We start from the raw sequence: 20,134 nt of genomic DNA, 5'->3' as shown, positions 1-20,134 counted from the left end.
CTTGCAACTCCCCGGACAAGAGGGGGGCTATGTATTGGCCCCAGAGGTCTTGTGGCCAGGCCACAGTAGAAGCCATCCTCTCAAAATTCACAAAGAAATAACCTGAATCATCCCCTTCTTGGAATCTTTCCAGGACTGAACTAGGCACATTTGGGTGAATTCGGATGTTAGAGATAGCATCTGTAAGACGAAGAATAATGGTGTCCTGTACCTGCTGATTGCTGGTAAGTAAAGAAGCCTGCTCTTTCAAGGCTGTTTGCAAAAGCCACCATCTCTTCCTGTGTGGTTTTCATATGTTGCTGGGATGGGTTGTGTCGTCGTAAGTTAGACACAAACATCCCACTTCTGACACCACTGTTGGCTTGGCCCCCCCCCCTTTTTTTATTCGTTCCTTTGTCTTTCCCTTTTATAAAGTCAAAAAGCTCAATATAAACAAGACATGTGAGGAAGAGGGATATAGACTTTGTTTTTATTGGGTTATTGGAGTAGTATTGTAGTATCCGCAACATAATAAGGCTAGCCCACACCACCAAAAGCACACCGCAAAAACGCACTCCAGCAAAATCGCACACCACCTAAAGCACACAGCAAAAACGCGCTCCAGCAAAAAAGTGAGCGCGGTGTCCCTAGCGGGCGCCACGCTCCCTAAAGTAATTTAAAAAAAAAAACATAGAAGAGAATGAGGAGAGGTCGCCGTCCGTACGCGTGCACATTTTAATGAACATCCCACAGGATCTTACCTGCTCCCTCGCACAGAAATACTGGTCTCCCCCAGACTCTCTGCACAGCACTCGGAAGGGGTATCAAGGGGCCTACCCGGCAGGTAAGCAGATCCATGTCTCCAGCTCCAATCTCTACTTCAGCCGCGACACTATCCGAAACAAGCTGAAAGAGATGCCGTGATCGTGCAAGCGTGCACATTAGCTGTCCAGACGCAAGCTGAAAGACACGCCGTGCATGTGCCTGTGTGCTGTCCTGGCCCAAGCTGAAAGACACGCCGTGCGCGTGCCTATGTGCTGTCCGGGCCCAAGCTGATGCAGACGCCGTGAGCGTGCACATCGGCTGTCCGGGCGCGCACATGTTTTGTCTCCCTTCGCGCACCAAACCGACAACAATAGTCTCGAAAAGGCAAAGCAACGCATGCGCTGCGCTCACTAGGCGAGACCTAAAAAAGCTGCTAGTCAGCTCCCAAAGCACGCCTCCAAGTTGACAGTGATCAGCTTGCAACACGTGACCTTTATAATCTCCCACATAACCACCGCCTCCTGTTACTGGCAACAGGCAAAATGGCTTCCTGCCAGCAGCAGAGCCTGGTTCAAGCTCCTCACTTTGATCTCCAATACAATTCATTATTTTTCCCCATCACACAACCTCACACCTACTCTCCGCCCTTGGCTGGTCACTTCCTTCTCAAAACCCCATATGACCCACTCCAATGTGTCTACTTCAATCTGCGCTGGACACAACCCCAGCTGAGGCTTGAGTCACCCTCTTCCTCCCAGCTTTAAAGACAGCTCCGAGTTTATGCCTCCTCAGACTGGAGTGGTGCTAATGCTCCTCCACCCTGAACTCTGAATACTGAACACACTGACACCACTCTCTCCCCTTCCATCTATATAATTATCTCTTCATTAGGTGCAATTATATGAAATAAACTTTATTTTGAACCACTGAAGTCTCCGGCTCCATCTAACATATTGTAACACTTCTGACTGTACAATAAACAATTCAAATTTAGGTTGTGTGTGAATTTCTCTTACATGGTCATCTAGCAAACCTGGCATGGATCCAGCTCCTCGAGGAAAAGTCCTGGTCTGCGTAGACTCAACACTAAATCATTCTTTCGAATATGAAAAATTAGTTTGCATAAAAAGCTTTTTGGTTCAAAATGCCCCTGTCTTACAGGGAATAAAATAGATTTGAAAAATTTGCTGACTTTGTGAAGCCACAATGAATAAGTCATTATATGGTTGCCTCCACCTGCTACACGGGTTTGAAGTACCGATGATAAACTGTTACAGTGTAAAGTGTAGCACGTTTCCCCCCAGTTTTCAGTGCTGCCTCTCTTTATCTCCATTTTCAAAACCACTTCTACGCTTGTCAAGTGGACGCAATCTCAGTCCTTGCGGGGTTCTTTGATGTGGCGCTTAATGCTTTGACATTCTTAGACGAACCAGCATTTCCTGGTTTTGGCTCAGCTAAAACGAGCTGCAGGTCTCGTATGCCAAGGGCTGGTTTCATTACACTAAATGGGTCCTTTTCACAATTCCTCACAATGGAAAATTGTGTGTGAAATGTTTGCACACGCGAACGTATTTTGAATAAAAAATGTTTCACAGCGCAACATTTTCTCCTTGAACAAGACATTGAATCCTTGAATAAGTCTTCTGCGGGTATCTCGTTTGACTTCCGTGCAAGATATTCCCTAATGAAGAAAAGTTACTCAGGATACAGGCAGAATGTATTTTAAGTAATTTCATGGAGAAAGAAAGAAAAAAAAATCTGCAAATTTTATGCATCCCTCAATGGTATGTGGTGTTTAACGTACACACAAAAAAGGTCTGAGGAGATTTAGCAACCGAGAGGGGGAGACTCCCCTCTTATTCAATCTAGCAGCACAAACAGGCCACCCTGGGTCAAAACAAATAACAGCGGAGTGTGGGGGAATCTTTCATTGGACGAAATCTCCCACCCACCCGTGGGTGGCATGCTTCATCATCGGGAACCTCCTCGCACTGCAAACCTACTTGCAGTGCGGGCTTCGACCCCCTCACTGTGAGGGAGGAGCTCAGGGATATTTTGATTGTGGTTGAAAAGAGGTATGCTAAAACCTTCAGATGAGCCGGCTGTGGAGGGAGTGAGTGAAGGTAGTGAAAGTGAAGCTAAAACTAACTACCAGGTATGTTAGAAAATTAATTTTAATGGAACCTCGCATGGTTCAATGTGGTCAAAAGGTCGACATGTTTCAGCCTGGGTGCCTCCCGCAGAGGTGCTGTGGCTTTCTTCAGGACCAAATGAAAGGGATGAGAGTGAATCTAATCACCATACCAATTCCAGTCGGTGTAAAAAGGATACTAACAACTGATGGATTGATACATCAGTTGCGGTGGACTGATGTTCAGCGTCGTCCCTATAAACAATAAATGTGTTTATGACAAGCATATAAACATTTCCATAACACTCCTTTAGTGCCGTGCCACTGAATATATAGTTTGTAAATATAATAATGCGGCAACTGTAACAATTTGAAGAAAACCACTCCAATGCTTACCTGTCTAGGAGGAGGAGCTGGTGGCAACTTATCCTTTTTTTTAATATAGTTACAAGAGGTTCTGGCATGGCAGTCTGCAGTTAGTTGCTAGTGGCAGACCGGTCCGGCCGTTCTTTAAGAGCTGCAAATTTTCCAGCACCTCTCACCCTTTTATTATTCACTTTAGGGATCCCGCTATGCCCCCTAGCTTGTGCATATTTTTGCACTTTTACCGGTGAGGGCTGTTCCCATGTTTGTTCCCGATAGTGATTAAATTCACTCACATCCCTTTCATTTGGTCCTGAAGAAAGCCACGGCACCTCTGCGGAGGGTGCCCAGGCTGAAACATGTCGACCTTTTGACCTTACTGAACCATGCGAGGTTAAATCTTCCAGTCATCGCTCATACACTCTTAAATCCTGACCCCCGGATGTACCATTAAAATTAACTTTTAACATACCAGGGAGTTAGTTTTAGCTTCACTTTCACTACCTTCACTCACTCCCTCCACAACCGACTCATCTTAAGGCTTTAGCATACCTCTTTTCAACCACAATCAAAACATCCCTGAGCTCCTCCCTCACAGTGAGGGGGTCGTATCCCATACTACAACTAGGTTTGCAGTGCGAGGAGGTTCCCGATCAAGCATGCCACCCACGGGTGGGTGAGGGATTTCGTCCTATAAGGGATTCTCCCACAATCCGCGGTTATTTCTTTTGACCCAGGGTGGCCTGTTTGTGCTGCTATGGGGTGTTTAACACCTTGGTAAGTGGCATGTATGTCTCACATAGTAAGGAGTGCGTTGCTGGGCATGTAAGCCTTGAAATGCCAAGCAACAAACAGAAGGTGCAGATGGCACATACTAGGTCAGCCCACATCTACCAATGGTTTATTTGCAGCTGGTCAGTTGTAGCACATCACACAAGAGCTCAGATTCAGCAATGCTTGCAAGAAAGCAATTATTTACTAGGAAAAACAGCAAATTAGACACCGAAGCCAAGTGAGGAAACCCAGGCTCAGCCAGCGTCGCCATTTTACCAGAAGATTCACCACAGTTGGATCAAAGTCCAATATGAGCTTTGCTCAGTGTGTTAAAACCATGGTCACAAGGATGCATAAGCTGCCGGCACCAATCAAGGATGGTGGTGGTGGGTGATGGGGGGGGGGGGGGGGGGGGGGTCAGTGGGGGTAAAAAAATAAAAAAATACCTTACCTCCTCGCCACGACTCTCTGCTGTCGTCCCAAACAGAAAGCACCCTGGCTGAGTATCACAAGGCTGAAATGCAGCCTTGTACTTGCTCTGAGCGCCCTGGTTCGGGGCTCAGCCGGGGGCCTGGGCATGTTCTCCACACAGGCTGCAATGCAGCCTGCATGGAGAACATCAAAGTGCGCATGACAGTTTAATGGGCCCCAGAGGGCCGGCCAGTCATGCGCACTTTAAAGTGGGCAAACCACTCCTTCCCTGCTCTTCACATCGGAGCAGCTCCACCCGCAAAGCTGCCGGCAGCAGGAAAAAATAAAATGGTAATAACCTAAAGGCATCATCATTTTGTTTCTTTCTTTCGCTGCTGCAAGGCAGTGGGACAACGCTCCCCTGCCTTAGCAGAGGAGCCGCCACAGCAATTATGCAAAGTTTCTTGTTAACATTGAAGGCAATGTTTTCAGCCAAATGCAATTAGGAGAGAATGCGGAAAGTAGCCACAAGAGCACGGTCCTGCCATATGTTGAAATTTGCACTAGCCACGGTATTGATCGATACCTTACCTGGGTTAGCAATTTGCCCCATAGGTTTCTACTAATAAAGGTAAAGGTTGACCATGTCCATTTCCTATGGTGTACCCTACGCACGGTACCTATATTGCTAATTTGGTGCCACGCACATGAGATGGCTGCTCTGTTCAATGCACGTTGGACTTTATGCTTTTCTGGAAGTTTTACTTATCATTAAGAAAGATGTATATTTTATCTCTTTTAAAAGAGGCAAATATTAGACATTTCAGGGCTGCTCTTAAATTTCTATAGTTACTGTAAACTGAGGATTTGTTTTCAAACTGCAACTTTAATTCAGCTTGCTATGCGCCAGAGGGCGTCAGCTATATTGTGATTTAAGAACTCTCCCTATGTATGTATTTTAGACTTGTAATGGATATTTTTGTGTGGGTTTTTTCCTATCAGTTTAATGACTCTTATGATCACAGGATGATCAAATAAAGACTTGCTGATGATGATACAATGTTTCTTTGAACAACAGAACCCAACTCGGGGAGGCAGAGTGGAGTCAGAGTCTGCTCTCAACAAAAGTCAAGAGACAAATAATAATTCACTGTCACACAAGACATAAATTACACTCCACGGCCTAACACGGGGCTGCAGCATCTCGATATACAATAGGACAGTCTTCATTGGTTTAGTAAATTGGCCCTTGACCCAGTGTGGGGGAATCTCACTGTACTTTGATGGGGGTAGTTCCTGTTGCTCTGGTCATATTCAAATACATTGGTCCACAGTCTAGTACACTTCTTACCTTCCATTGGCAAGCAAAGTCCCAGGGTGTTTTTTTTACTGTCTTGGTGCGGGAGTGTGTGAAGTTGTTCTACAGGCACGGTTTGTGATCGTTGGTGTCAGCGTAGCAGGCACCACTTCACTGGTGTGTACCTGCCATGGCCCACGAATCAATAAATCGGGAATCTTGTAAAGCGCTACTACTCACCCTGAGGGTCTCAAGGCACTGAGGGGGGTGGGGGTGGGGGCGGATCTACGGTTCAGTCGAAGAGCTGTGTCCTGTGGTTCTTCCTGAATTGTGGCAGTGATGGCGATTGCCTGAGGGGCAGGGGCAGAGGCAGGGAGTTTCAGGTCTTTGCAGCGAGATAGGAGAAGGGTTATCCTCCACTGGTGGTCCTGCGGATCCGTGGGATGGTGGCCAGGGCCAGTTGGGTGGAGTGGAGATGTCTGGTGGAGTGTTGAAGGAGAGGCATGGTTGCGGTATGCAGGTCTGGCGTTGTGGAGGGCTTTGTAGGCGTGCCTGAGGAGCCTCGGCCCAGCATTTCAGGCTAGTGTGCCACCCATGACCTCAGGTAAGTCACAGAAGCAGCAACACAAGTCAGAGGTGCACAAGTGGTCGCAGTCATCTTGTCACTTGGGGCTTCCTCAGGTCAAAACTCACCCCCCCCCCCCTCCCAAACAAGCTGGTGCCCACACCAGGTCCCAGGAATGACACTCCTCAGACGTCCTTGAGCTTCCCCCTGACTTGCAGTTCTCCTCAAATTCCAAATATGTAGATGGTTGTCATAGTGCTACAGTAGTTCTTGGCGCTAGACTACGGATGGGAATTCTCTTTGGAAGGAATTCTGGGACACCTTCGGGCACAGGTGTCAATGCCTTCTCCATAAGGGAGACGCATTCTGGGCCTCCAGCCATCGCTCACCGTCTTTCGGAGCAGGTTGCGCCTAGTGTCATGGTAGTGGTGTCGCTTCACCGAGCCCTGTCACAGCCTTGGCTTCTTCGGAGCAGCGGGTCCTACAGGCCGGGCACCCCTAATACCCTCCTGCGCAGTCAGTCAGCTCTCCACTTTGAAGTTAATTATAGGTAGCCCCTCCTGGCAGATTAGTCGTTCCTTACCCGGGTTACTGGTTCTGAACCTGGCAAGGAGTTGGAGGGCAGCAGGGGAAAAAGAATGCCTTGTTAAAAATAAAAAAAACACAAGCACGGTCATTTCTTTGCTACTACCACCGTCAGGCGTCTGCACCAAGGGACAGCAGTCTCTCTTCTGAGAAAGGGAGGCACACTGTGTGCCCTCCCGACCTCACTGGACAGCATTCCACATAAAGCCTCAGAGGGCACGAATGATCAACGTGTGTGCTGAGGGCGTGGCCATGGGGACTTCAAGGCGAGAGTATGCTCTCCAGAGCCATGCAGGGGGAGTCCTTCTCCATCATGTGTACATACAAGAAAGCGTACGAGTGACTGCGTGCAGAAAGAGATCGCTTGCAAAAGACAGAGTGCAAGATTGTAAGGCAGAGCATGCGTGAGAGTGCATATCAGAGTGCTAGAAGCAGCACAAGAAGCATTGGGAAGATGTCTCGGCACCAAGTTAGTGGCTGGCTTGTCGAAAGCGGGCGAGGGCATTAAGCAAGTAGTAATTAATAGGCGAGTTTGCACGTTTAGACAGAAGATACTCTGCGTGGGTGACTGTCACAAAGCACTCCTCATCCCCCCACTATTCTTCATCCTGTGATCCTGCGCAAATCACTTAATCTCCCCGTGCCTACCAACAATAAATGTGTCCTTGTGTAATATAACTGGTGGTCATGCAGTGCTTAATTTGAGCTGGAGGTTCGGGTGCTGGGCACCGGTACTTAATTGCTGGCAATTAATTTCCGGAACCTGCACTTTTGACAGCTGCCTGTTCGTGCATTTTAAAGATGAGCAGAAAAACTGTTGTTTGTCGATTCAATATACATTAAAAACAACTAATACACGCCACCCGAGCCATTCTTTAAGCTTGGGCGGCCTTGAACAGTCTGAATTGTCACACCTGTAGCAGTGTGATGGTTAGTAGTTTTATAACTACAGTGGCAATGTCTGGTGCAAACTGCGGTGGCCTCCTCACGAGGGTCCCGGCACTTATTGTTTTACAAATTAAGCACTGTACACAGCTCATGTAAAGCGCAAATACCTTCAGGTCGAGGTCACGCTATATAAAACTGCAACAACAACAAAAATAATGGCTTCGCTCCTTTCCACTCTCCATCTATCCTTCACCCTCAGTACTCAACACATAAATGCTTTTCACTCGCTTCGTGCAGTCATTCGTGCAGAATTCACATTTTTTTTTTTTTTTTATGCAGATTTTATATAGCACGAACTCGACCCGAAGGTATTGGAGCGCTTTACATGAGCACCGGTTACGTTACACATTCAGGCACGAGGAGATTACGTGATTTGCCCAGAATCACAGGGTGTGGACGCGACCCCGAGGCTCGTCCGTGGTTTCCAGCACCAAAGTTGGCAGTCTAGCCGACGGACCACACCCTCTCACAATGGTTTCTTGGCGCTTCTGGCAGATGTACCCGAGATGGCATTGCGCAACCAAGGGCGGAATCTCGATTACAGTAAACGCTGTTAACGCATAGCAAACACAGCATTTACTTGATCAGGCAGTGAGGAAGTTGTGGTTACAACGATTCCCGGTTGGCCTTGACACGGCAAACGAAGCATGTTCATGGTCAGCCCTTTGGGGGGAGTCCAGAGTGATGAAATACAGGGTCCTGCGGGCAGTGCAAAGACCGACGCGGAGGATTCGCGTTTCCGAGTCTGCATTTTCACAATGAGTAGGGTGACCATGTAGGAGAGTAGGGTCTGCAATCCTATGATCACCCAGATTTTTTGCTTTTGCTTCATTGGTTTACGACTTTCTCCGGCTGTGGGCCTGCCAATCAGACCCACAGCCTAGCTGTTCTCTCTCGAAATTAACACACATGTACGTTAGGTGCATCCACTAATTGGAACTGGGCCACCTTGTCAGTCCCTGTCTCAGCATACCACAGGTATCCAGGGCATCGGTGTACCCAGGGCCTACCAGGGGCTGAAGCATGTATTATGCCACCCCTGGAATGGCCGCCCAAATCTGACACAACTGGCTGCACGACAGCTGGGGCCACGTGGTGTAATCACCCGTTGCTGTAGGTGTAGTATTCCTACACCTAAACCCTAAAATGGACACATGGATTCCTATCAGTCACTCCTATAGCAGGCCTTATCAATCCTGAAGGCAGAGTGCAGGGAATCATGTGGGACGGTGCTCTGGCGCGAGCTGAGCCCGTCGACGGCTTGCGGAACCAAGCCCTAATAGCCGTTCCATGGTGACGCGGGCCAACTACTTTTAATGCATTATAATCCTTGCGGTTATTTGCTAACTTTGGCATCGCATCACCTATACATGTCGAGTAAGGTGTCATACGAATGGGAATACGAACCCCTCGCCAGTCCTGGTGACGGGGTTAGCATTCCCCCCTTTTAGAGGGACACGACATGGAAGTAACCTTGAACCCCGGTTAAAGTTGACTCAAGCCTCAGCATCACAAAATGGATGCTGCCACCAGACACAAGTCTGACCTCCTGCTGCTGGGGGACCTTCCAGCAAGGGGAGCTTGGACAAAGGGTTTCCTGTCGAGGGCGGTGTTAGCACCGTCCCAGACAGGGTTTGTGTATCCCAGGTAGGCAGGGCTGAAAGGAAGGTGATTGCAAGTGGCACCCCGGTGCTCACTGTGCATAGCCCGGCTCAAACCAGTTTCGGGGGCACACCAGCCCCTGAGCTGGCGCGAAGCCGGACAAAGGATAGGGGTGTAACCACCCCCCTCCTGGCTCCACCCATAGGTAGAACCTAGTCACGGGCCAGCCCCTTTTCTGAGAATAAAGGTAGGAGCGAGTCCCCTTCCCAAATTGGATAATCAGATAATCGGGTAACTCCGAATCACGAACTACTTTCCACGAAAGGAACTCGACTATTTCTGAAGACTCTCCCTTGTGGCTAAGGAGTAGCCACCCTGCACCAGCAGGCACCATCTAAGCGCTTGCGGTTTGCTGTAAGTCTCTCCTACGGATCAAGACTGCCCAGCTCGACGAGACCAGAGTTCCCTGCCATCTCTGACCTTTTACCTCCCTCATCAGCTCAGCTGAGAGTCGTAGGTGTGACGAGACCTGCGGGACCGGCTATCTTCAGGACCTGCACGACGCTTATCTAGCACGCCCACCGAGGGACCCTCGAGTGAGTGCGCCTAGGGTTTGAGAAACCCTAAACCCTGAGCAGCTCCAGCATCGAAGTCTGTCTCCCCAGCATCCACGAGATCTGCGTGGGGGGGCCCTTCCGCTCCTTGCTGTTCACCGCGTTGTCCGACCACTTGCCGACCGGCTTGTGGCCCGCTTCACGACGCACCACGTTTTGTTTCATCACTAGTCTGGTTGCTCCAGACTGGCTCTTGCTCCCCTTCAACAGAGGAGTACCCCGGACCCTCCTGGTCCACTCCCGACGCCATCTTGACTCCCCCGCTTGGGTGGCCACTGCCAAGATTCGCTGCCCCTTCCTGGGCCCAGCATCATCGACAGCAGACACCTTCGTGGGACAGCTCGCCCTCCATCCTGGTCGCCGCCGCGCCTCCTGGTCCGAGGAACAGCCGAGTCCGACGTCACCCACTCACCTGGTCGAGGTGACTTCAGCCGGTACCCTCCTGGTACCCACACGATCGCTGGCTAGCGGTTGAGAACTGAGTCCCCTCTGCTTTCAGGTTTTCCTTCACCACCGATCCAGGCTTGGATCGCTCTGAACATCGTCACTGGTCGCCTGCCAGCAACTTCTTCTTTCAGGCTCCCGAGACTACACGAGGACTCCCGACATCTTGACGAACTTCACGCAGCCGCAGCCTCCGGGCTAGGTAACTCGAGCATCTCGGTGCTCCATCGCAGGTTCGCTCTACAAGTGTCCAGTTCCTTTTTCGTTTAGTCCCACTGATCGGATCACTCCGGGATCAGTATCTCCAGACTCTAACCATTCGCATTTCACTGTTAGTGTAGGTGGTTTCTCGTGCCCCTCGGGCATTTGTGTAAATTGTGCAACTGAAGTATTTTCCTAAGAGTTTTGTAGTGTGCTTAGCTCCCTGACTCATAAAGAACCAGGGTAGTCCTGTTATAAATAAATATCCTTTTATTTTCATAACAACTTGTGTGGTGTCCTTTCACTTGGTGTTCAAGGGGTATATGTGATGGTAAACAGCTGGCTTAACACGCCCTCTAGAGTTTAGCCTAAGACTGCTCGTATCCACGCTACTAGGATAGCTGGTCAAAAAGGTTGACTTACAACCAATCATCAATAAGGGTCGTTTGGAATGATACACAGTGATCACTAGAATAGTGAGCACTACATATCAGGCCAACTTCTCACAGACCAGACGTCCCGGATTTCCCCAGACAGTCCCGGTTTTAGAGGACACTTTGACCAATTTTCAAGAAATGTCCTGGTTTTTAGGACAAAGATAAAGTCATCCTGCAAAGCAGTAATTAAACTTTTACACTCCCTTCAAGAGATGCCTCTAAGGTGATATGATTTATTATCTGTTTCTTTCAAGAAGCATGGGAGGAGGCTGCCTGCTCGCAGCAAAGCAAAGATAGAGTAGGGGGAGGGATCTCAGGATGGAGGTCCTGGCACAGAATTTAAAATAATAATGAAGCCTTGCGAGCTCCGTTTCAAACTGGACTACAAATCCCAGCAAGCATGTAAATATTTGCACTCAGCAAAAGCCCACTCAGGGCGATTGAATTAACATCATGCTTGTAAATATGTAAACCGGAGCATTGTTTGTTCACTCGCTGCCAAGCTGCCTATGAATAAGAGGCTTGAGGCCTCGAAACGCGTCAGGCTCATAATTGCTTAAAGATGGATTGAAGACGCTGCTTTTCCTTTAAAATAAACCGGATGGTTTGCATACATTGTGAGTGCGTCCTTAATGCTTTGGGCACTTTGTTGGAATATATATATATATATATATATATATATATATATATATATATATATATATATACACACACACATACATACATACATACATACACACATTTACATGGGTATGCAAAAACCGGGACAGGCCAGACATAAAAGTAACAGGAAAGACTTTAGTCCTACTTTTGTGTCCAACGTGTTTTTGCTTCTCAATTTCTGGTCTCCCAAACAATGAGGCAGGTCATGGGCCGAGTATGGTTTGTGTGGTTATCATATTAAACACCCCTGTCAGTGTTAGAGGAAACGTGTTTCCACAAGAGGAAGCTGTCCCAGAGGCGGGGCGCTGTTACTGTAGACCACGTGCGGCCCCTGCAGCTGGTTTTAGAACCGACCACTAACTTACTTCCGGCATAGTGGGCGGGTGCGATGGGGTCAATTTTGTCTTGGGAGTTATTTGCGCACAGATCCTTCCTGGCACATGTTGGAACGGCGCAGCGTCATAAGAGAGAGTCTGCTGGGCATGGGGTAGCTTTGTAGTATATTGGTTGGCGTTTTTACACTCGTAAAATGAGCCACTGTAGAGCACGCGCCGCGGCTTTCTGTGGCATCGAGCTGATATGCAGCTAGTCGACTCTAAACTAAAGGGCCTTATGCAGTCGAGAGGTTCATTGCAGGAGGTAGCAAGCACCGAGGGGTGCTGCTCTGTTGTCATGGATTTGTATTTATTTCATTTATTTAATGCGATTTTATATAGCGCGAACATTACCCGAAGGTGTCAGAGCGCTTTACCAGTTGCGTTACGTAAGAACTTTGGATTACATGAGTTACATAGGATGGCGGGATCTTTTGGAGGGGTTTCAGATGAACAGTGCTACCTTCCCTTCAACAGGAGTCATGGCTGCGGTCTACATCTCACGTGATGTCCTCGCGCCCCGCATTTCCTGCAATGAAAGTGGCTTTTGACCGGTTTACTTTTAAGCCGTCGGCCCCATTCGGATATGCATGGCCTGAAGGTCTCTGAACAAGGCTAACAGGTCTCTCCCTCAAGTATGGTGGGAGCGGAGAAGCTCCATGTGAAGGGAATATAAAAGCTGCAAAGCACGGGTGAAAGTGGGGACCACTGAGGGAGCATACAGGTGACTAACAGGATGATGGGTCACACAGTACACCCATTGGCTGATATCGGACAGGAAGGACTTGAACTACATGAGGGATCCATTTCAGAGGATGTCCCTTCGCTGCCAATCAGGGGCCAGGATATGTGTAGATCCTGTAGACTGCGCCTGCTAAAGGATCCCTGGTCTGCTATTTTTAGTAATTCACCCATGCGGTTACTGCGGCCATCTCTTTACTGTGTCGTGGGCAGAGACCAGATTGATGGACTCCTGGGATCCGGTCGCTTCACAGTGGGGGGGGGGGGGGGGGGGGGGTAACACTCTTCTGGTTATAAGACAGGCCTGCTATTTTGGTGTCGTGGAGTGCATGCAGTAGTCATATTTAAACCTATTGGCTTTGCCAGTGTTTGTCAACAACTTCCTGAAAAAAGGGGACCTTTCTCACTGGCTGCAAGGAGAGGTGACCCTCCAATTGTGCAACAGACAGAGGAGATCCAACTCCTGATTAAATATTTCTTCGGCAAGAAACCCCAGGGAGGAATCTTTACATTTCTTCACATCCTGTATGCTCAACACCAATGATATCCATTTACCAGTGCTTAATTTGAGCCGGTGGTTTCCGGTGCTCGGCACTGGCACTCAATTGTGAACATCGGCAGTTTTAATAGTCTGCCAAATGGTGACGCTGTTTGTTTAATTTTGATAGGAGCATAACAATAGATACATTATTCATTCAATATGCATTAAAAGTGACCCTATTCCTGCCACCCATTCTGACAGCTTTGGAGAGTTGGAATAGTCGGCCTCGTCACCCTTGTGGAAGTATGATAATTGGCAGTTGAAATGGTACAATCCTTGTCAGTGCTGGCAGGGCAATGGGTGGTGAAAGCACCAGTGGTCTCCTCGGGAGAGCCCTGGCACTTATTTAACAAATGAAGAACTGCCTCTTACCCAACAACTCTCCTCTCAAAAATTCTCAGGCAGATACCATGTGGTTCTAATTAAGGTGGGGAAAGACCCTCATTTCATGTCTAAAGATGATTCCCAGATAGGAGTTCATTTTTGTGTTCAGCTTCAGGCACAAAAGATGGGCAGAGCCTCATTTAGGAATTGCCAGTGCACGCAAGTCTCCATGTGGAACAAGCCACACCGTTTTGGAGTTTACTTCGGTGCAGGATACCCCTCTTTTTCTCTGAAGTTCATCATCCAAGCCGGAAGTGTAGACCCAAGACACGTGACCCTGATAACCATAGCTTGCAATTCACACTGGTCGGTATAAAGATTCTCTGCTAACCTCTGCTTCTCCTGCATCCTTCTCACCCCCAAACTCACAAAAGATTGTACGGTTCATTTGGAGAGCGTTATTGTAACTGAACTAATCCGGGTAGCCTACCTCGAAGATGCCAGCGTTGGCGTCGAAGCAGCTGATGTACAAGATGGCGTCTTCACGGGCGTGGAAGCGGGAGATCTTCTCTTCGAGGGACTTGTGGATATCCTGCAACAAAGAGGGGGGAAGGGGGGGGGGGGGGTGTCAATGTAGGACAAATGAGGTACCCAAGGGTCAATTCAGGGCTCAATTTCCCAGGTCCATGCGAGAGTACATAATCCAGTCCAGGTTTTTGGGTGGTTTGGAATTCGGGGATGTGTAGTTCTGTTAATTTGGTTTTATGATCAGGAATATTGGTCCCATAATGCAATACACAACCGGATTAGCGACTGACACATGGACCAGGAAAACTTGAGAGCTTTGTTAGACAAGGGAAGTTGGAAGTAGGCCCTATGAAAGTGAGAGGCAGGGCCGGAAGAGGCTTATGTCGGGTGAGGAGAGAAATATATGTTCATAGGGCAGTAGGAAGGAGAGAGAAAGCGGTAACTACTTTCATTTGACAAGGTCAATCTACCCTGGTCTAGCACCCTCTTCTGTTCAAATACATATTGCTTTTTTCTCTCATCTCCCTATATTTTGGAGAGTACTGCAACCACTGCTGATTAAGGGCAGTGACAGAAGGAATACATTTACTTATACTTCTGATAGGTATGCCAGCCCTCTAGCCTCCTCGCGAGGGCCCTGTGGTGAATGGGGCCTTTGCAGGCCAGAGGTCTATAAACAAACACTGTGAACCAGCCTTCTTCAAGGGTCCTGCGCAGAGGTGTCCTCCGTAGAGGCGCCTGCTTGAGTTGTCCCCTTCGATGGTGGCTTTTCAAATCTCTCCTGGATCTTGTGCACCCAGAGCTGCCTCCTACCCTTAGACTGGTGTGAAGGACAAATCTAGGAACTAAGGGTCATGTGTGGAGGCAGATTCTGGATAGCGGCATTTGCTGCAACAACACCCCGAGGCCAGTGTGCACGCAAGCGCTATATTAGTGACCCTTTGAGGATGCCTCACATTCAAACGTGAGCATTGGGGCCTAGGCCCTCTAGTAGGAGCAGAGAGCCTATGCTCCTAAAACTAACGACTGAAACCCTGTAACCCTGTGCCAGTTGAGGGGCTGGAGACAGTTCCATTTACAAGTGTATGATGAAATACACGAAATTAAAAAATGATTTTATAGTGAAATCTAGTTTACCAGGCTCTCAAGTAACGTTTTACGATAGCACGCCCTTCACGTTAAATAAAAAAGTCACAAAATTAAGGAGACGACTAGTTTGAGCTGAAAAGGTCCCTCTGTGAGCCATTGTGTGTGCAAATCCTTGTCGCGGATGTGAACACTTGTCTTTTATACTAGGAGCACGCTTGCTTCAGAAGGTCAGTGGAGTAACCGGAGCTCAGGTAGATGGAGCCCCCTACTCAAAACCTGGAACTACTACCGGTTCATTATACTGCAGACAGGAGCGAACAGGGAAGGGTGAGTGAGAGCAGGGTGATTGGGAGAGAAGGAGGACGAAAGAGCGAGAACGAAGTACGATGGAGGAAGGAATGAAAAAAAATCATTAAAAATGGAGAGTGAAAGAGAAGAGTGAAGGATACAAGAATATGAAAAGGGTATAAAAGGGTGGGAAGAAAAAAACGTAAGAGAAGAAAGTGAGGGAGATGGGCGCGTATGGTAGAGAAGTGTGCTTGATGGGAGTAAGATAGAAGGGAGAAGAGTAACAAGGAGGACTGAGATGGGACGCGTCGGGCGAGAGCGCTGGATAAAAGCATGCGAAGGGAGAATGCGGGAAGAGGGGTAACGAATGAGAGCAGCACGAATGAGGGTCTGAAAGCAAGAAGCAGAGAAGGAATGGGAAGAGGTGGCGTGGGAGACGGAGGGGAGTGTGCGTGGAGCCCCCTACCTGGGTGCCGCAGATGAATCGCACAGAACTGAGGCCGGCTCCCCAGCCCTCCAGCGCGCGCCGGCTGCTCTCCACCACCGCAGGGTGGCTGCTGAGGCCCAGGTAGTTGTTGGCGCAGAAGTTAAGGATTTCTGTGAGGAGGAAAACAGTCGGATTCAGCGAGTGAAGAGTAAGACATCCTTGACAAAACGTAAAGGGTCCTCTGCAGGGCAGCGCACATCAGCAGCTCCGGTTCCAACACATCAGGTACACTAGAGTTTTGGGAACCTGCGGCTCCCCAGCCCTTCCAACACCACAGCAGCATGTGCCACCAGAGCTATGGACACCTGAAGACGGCTCATCCTCCAACATTACCCCTGATCTCCTCCGGCTTCAGCATACTACTAGAGCTACGAGAACCTGCGTACCCAGCCCCTCCGGCTCCACAGTGTCACAAAGCTCTCAGCTTTCCCCCACATCCACGCACGAGTGTGTACTCAAGGCCTATGTTTTTACTATGCAATTTAGAACTTGGATTCCCGTTTTTATGAGGTAAAAAGGATAAATACAAGAACGCAAATCAAAAACGTGTACTGGATTAGCTAATCACTCGTGGATCTGGGAAACGTGCGATTTGTGTACTCGCAGCCCCTCAGCCAGCAATGTAGCCGCTGCTACTGACAGCACTGATAACCACTCACACAGCCAGAAACAAAATAAATATCGAGTCTAGCGCCGGCCCTCCACCACCGTCATCGCTCCTCATGCTGACGATTACATGCTCAATCCACCTCGCTCCAGAGAGATCTGGCTGTCCACATTTTAGCAGCTGATCCAATCCAGTTCACAAGTACCAGAATGCACAGCGATGTGATCTTGAAAGCTAGGACCGATAAAGCATTCGCCTCTCCTAGCCGAGGTAAACAAATTAAATCCCCACATATATTCGCAAGCAGACTACCTCCCCCAGGGGTCCAGTCACCGAGGCAGGGCACTCTCACAAAAGCACTTCCTCTCTTTGAGACTGAGGCACACTCACTCACTATCCCATACAGAAATGTGCTCCCTCATGCAATCACGTGCACACTCCCAAGGCACAACTCTGATGACCACTTCCACCCAAGTCACCAAAGGAAAGCCATCACGCTTCCAGTACTGTATTCCTCCAACTAGTGTGATCTTGTACTTTGGTGCACTCAAAGTGAACACTTCAAATCCCAGAATGCATTAGGTTGGTAAACGAAAGAGCAGCATAGGATACGAGGTGTCCACCCCTGAAGAAGGTACAACTAAGCACTCGCTCACCTCCCTGCCGTCCGTCCACTCGGATCCTTGCCCCCTGCTTGGAGGTGATGACCCGCTCGCCCTTCCACGTGCCCGCGCCGCGGATGGCTTCCAGTTCACTCCCCAGCACCTGCCGCAGCTGTGCCATGGCGCTGCCGGGCCGGCTCGGGGCCACGGCCGCCCCCACGAGCCCCCTTCGTAGCAGCCGGGAGCAGTTCATGGCTCTGCTGTTTCTGGAGGAGAGGAGGACGTGCCAGGTGGAGGGAGTGACAGGGAGGTGGAGCCAACTGCACACACCCCCACCACACCCCCCGGAACAGAGAAAATACGGCGGCCATGTCTGAGTGATAGGGAAACATATGAACAATACACTTCTGTTACGAACTGTATATGACATTTCAGTGCTTTAAATGGACAGGTACTGAGTGCCGGCACTTCTTTCACTTGAAAGGGAGAGTACCTGCACTTCGGAGCATAGGCACAATACATTTAATGGGAATGTACCGGCACTTCTCAAGTGCAAATAGGTACTGTTGTAAGGGAGTACCAGCACTTTTATATTTCCATTTAGAGAACTGCATAGCCTCTTAGTAACCACATGACGTGTAACCAGTTCAGCCAGAAATCTGGTTATTTTTAGCCACCAGCTCTTTGACTGCTAGGGAGGTGAGCTCCCACCCCTCTTCTTCCAGGGAGTTTGGGACAATGGTGTAGTCCAGGCTACTTGAGAGCTTCTTTGGGCTAGGCTATTTCATGCCCATTATTATACACGCAAAAGAAACACACATGATGGACGGAATGCCGACCAAATCAAAACATTCATCCCCATACAAAAGATCTGGGTTAAATCCATCGTTCTTTTGCTCACCATGCCACCCCAGTTTAGACCAAGCCATATGGAAAGGGGGGGCTTTTGGCCCCCCCGCCTGCATGGCTGTGCGGCGACCTCCCCACGGACTACTCGGTGGTGGGGCGCGTCACTGAGGGGGCGCGCCCTACCGCCGATTGGCTGCCTGTATGACCCGGATGTCGTTAATCGACATCCGGGTCGGAAGGGAGGGGGGCGGGCCACTGGGGGGGGGATAAAGCGGTGGGGAGCGCCCAGGTGACCCCCTTGTTCCCTGGACGCTCCCCCACATAGGACGTGCCCCGGCGCTCGGGGCGGATAACTTTTCTCTTTCTTTTTCTTTCCTTCCAGGTTGGCCGGATCGCTTAGGGGAGGACTCGTCGGCGCTGCCTATCGAAGGAAGCTGCTTCGTGCCTTCGCTGCGGAGTCGTGCGATTAAGACATAATCGCGGTGAGGGAGCCTCCCGAGGATCGGGCGGCTCGGATTGCACGACAGAGGTACTGCGAGGGAGCGGGTGGGGGCGCGGATTTGCCGCCCATTCGCGACTGGTGCTACTTTATGTTGCTGGCATCAATCCGGGGTCATTTTTCTTCGTTTTTCCCGCCGGGGAAGTGAACGGACATCAGGCTGGGTCTGTTGGATTAGGGGAGTACGGCGTCCAGTGTAGGATCGCGGGTTTAATACTGAGGTAACAGATTTAAATATTTAATGTGTTAGCTGCGCATTTAACGCAACCAACGTTATCAAAACACTCACTGCTGTTGAGGATATGTAAATCGGTTCTACAGGCCAAAGTAGAAAGAATTGTTGTATTCATTATTAATAAACAGATCGTTAGTTGCTGAGGTAGGGGCAACAGCTGAGGTCAGTGGACTGGGCAGTTACAGGAAGTGGGGGCTGCTTGTTTCTTATGAGGAGTTCCAAGGGGGATACAGGGAAAGCACAGGGTGTCGGCTTGACTGCTGGAACTGTAGGGGTGGGGCTGTGCTCGAAACTGCTCAAAGGGTGGGAATAATTAGGGCGCCTGCATTGGCCTGGGGGCTGGTACACGTTCTTTTGTTGGTAGGATAGGGGCAACAGCCAAGGCCAGTGGACGGGGCAGTGACAGAACGTTAGAACTTGTACATACGTGTGTACCGTTGCATAACTCCTGGGATTTAATACTTTTTCTATTTCAGGTGTTATTACTGCGTCCCTGCCATTTATTGTGGTAAGCCCAGATTGGTGGTCAGCAGTGGTGGTCGCAGGTCACTTCAACTCCGGCTGGGAGTGCACAGGATTGGAACGGTAAGAGGAGAGCGGGGGGCTTGCATTACATTGCTTCTGGTAGCCGCCGGGTGGGTCTACGTTAGAGTTTACTCACCCCTGACAAACCGGATAAGCCGGGGCGTTGCGGTTACGGTTGCATGGTGCTTACAGCCCCCTGTAGATCCTCCATCTAGTGAAGGTAATAAGCGTACTGACGCCTGTATTAGGGTATTAGTGTAGGGCGGTGCACCCAAGTCATGGCGGGGCCAGTGGGTAGTGAAGGTGGGTCCAGGATGGAGGCCATGTTGCAGGCCATGATGCAGGAGATGAATAGCATCAATAAGAGATTGAGTAAAGTGGATGAATTGGAAGCGCGCTTGAATGAAAGGTTTACTGACCCCCCAGCGTCTGCAGGCAGGCCCGCGCGGCAGCGGAAGGCACCCTTGTCCAGGGGGGATTTTGTTAGCCCGCCCAAGTCATCCAAGGCTAAGAAGCGAAGGCGCAGTGCCCCAGCCCCAGTGGTACCGGTTTCAATCACACCCGTGGTTTCTGATTCAGTACCCTTGGTACCTGTCCCGGCACCCGTTACATTGGCTCCTGCCATGCCGCCGCCGCCACCTCCTGGGGGGCCTACCACCCCGCCCG

The 20,134-nt window shown here is 49.6% G+C and overlaps 1 protein-coding gene across 1 annotated transcript in view; it reads right to left on the bottom strand.

Moving 5' to 3' along the window:
- The window catches only part of GCAT (glycine C-acetyltransferase), a 67,470-nt gene extending 49,814 nt beyond the window's left edge, over positions 1–17,656 (bottom strand). The window contains exons 1-3 of the mRNA XM_085601385.1: positions 17,415–17,656; positions 16,131–16,261; positions 14,250–14,351 (exon numbers count right to left, since the gene is read on the bottom strand). Of these exons, the coding sequence (XP_085457511.1) occupies positions 14,250–14,351; positions 16,131–16,261; positions 17,415–17,613 (432 nt within the window). The 5' untranslated portion in view covers positions 17,614–17,656. The remainder of the gene's footprint in view (positions 1–14,249; positions 14,352–16,130; positions 16,262–17,414) is intronic.
- Positions 17,657–20,134: the final 2,478 nt, after the last annotated feature.

This window comes from Triturus cristatus, chromosome 4_2 (assembly GCF_964204655.1).
Source record: "Triturus cristatus chromosome 4_2, aTriCri1.1, whole genome shotgun sequence".
Lineage (NCBI taxonomy): Eukaryota > Metazoa > Chordata > Amphibia > Caudata > Salamandridae > Triturus > Triturus cristatus.
Note: the sequence above shows the minus strand (reverse complement) of the source record. Positions and strands in the feature narration are given on the sequence as shown.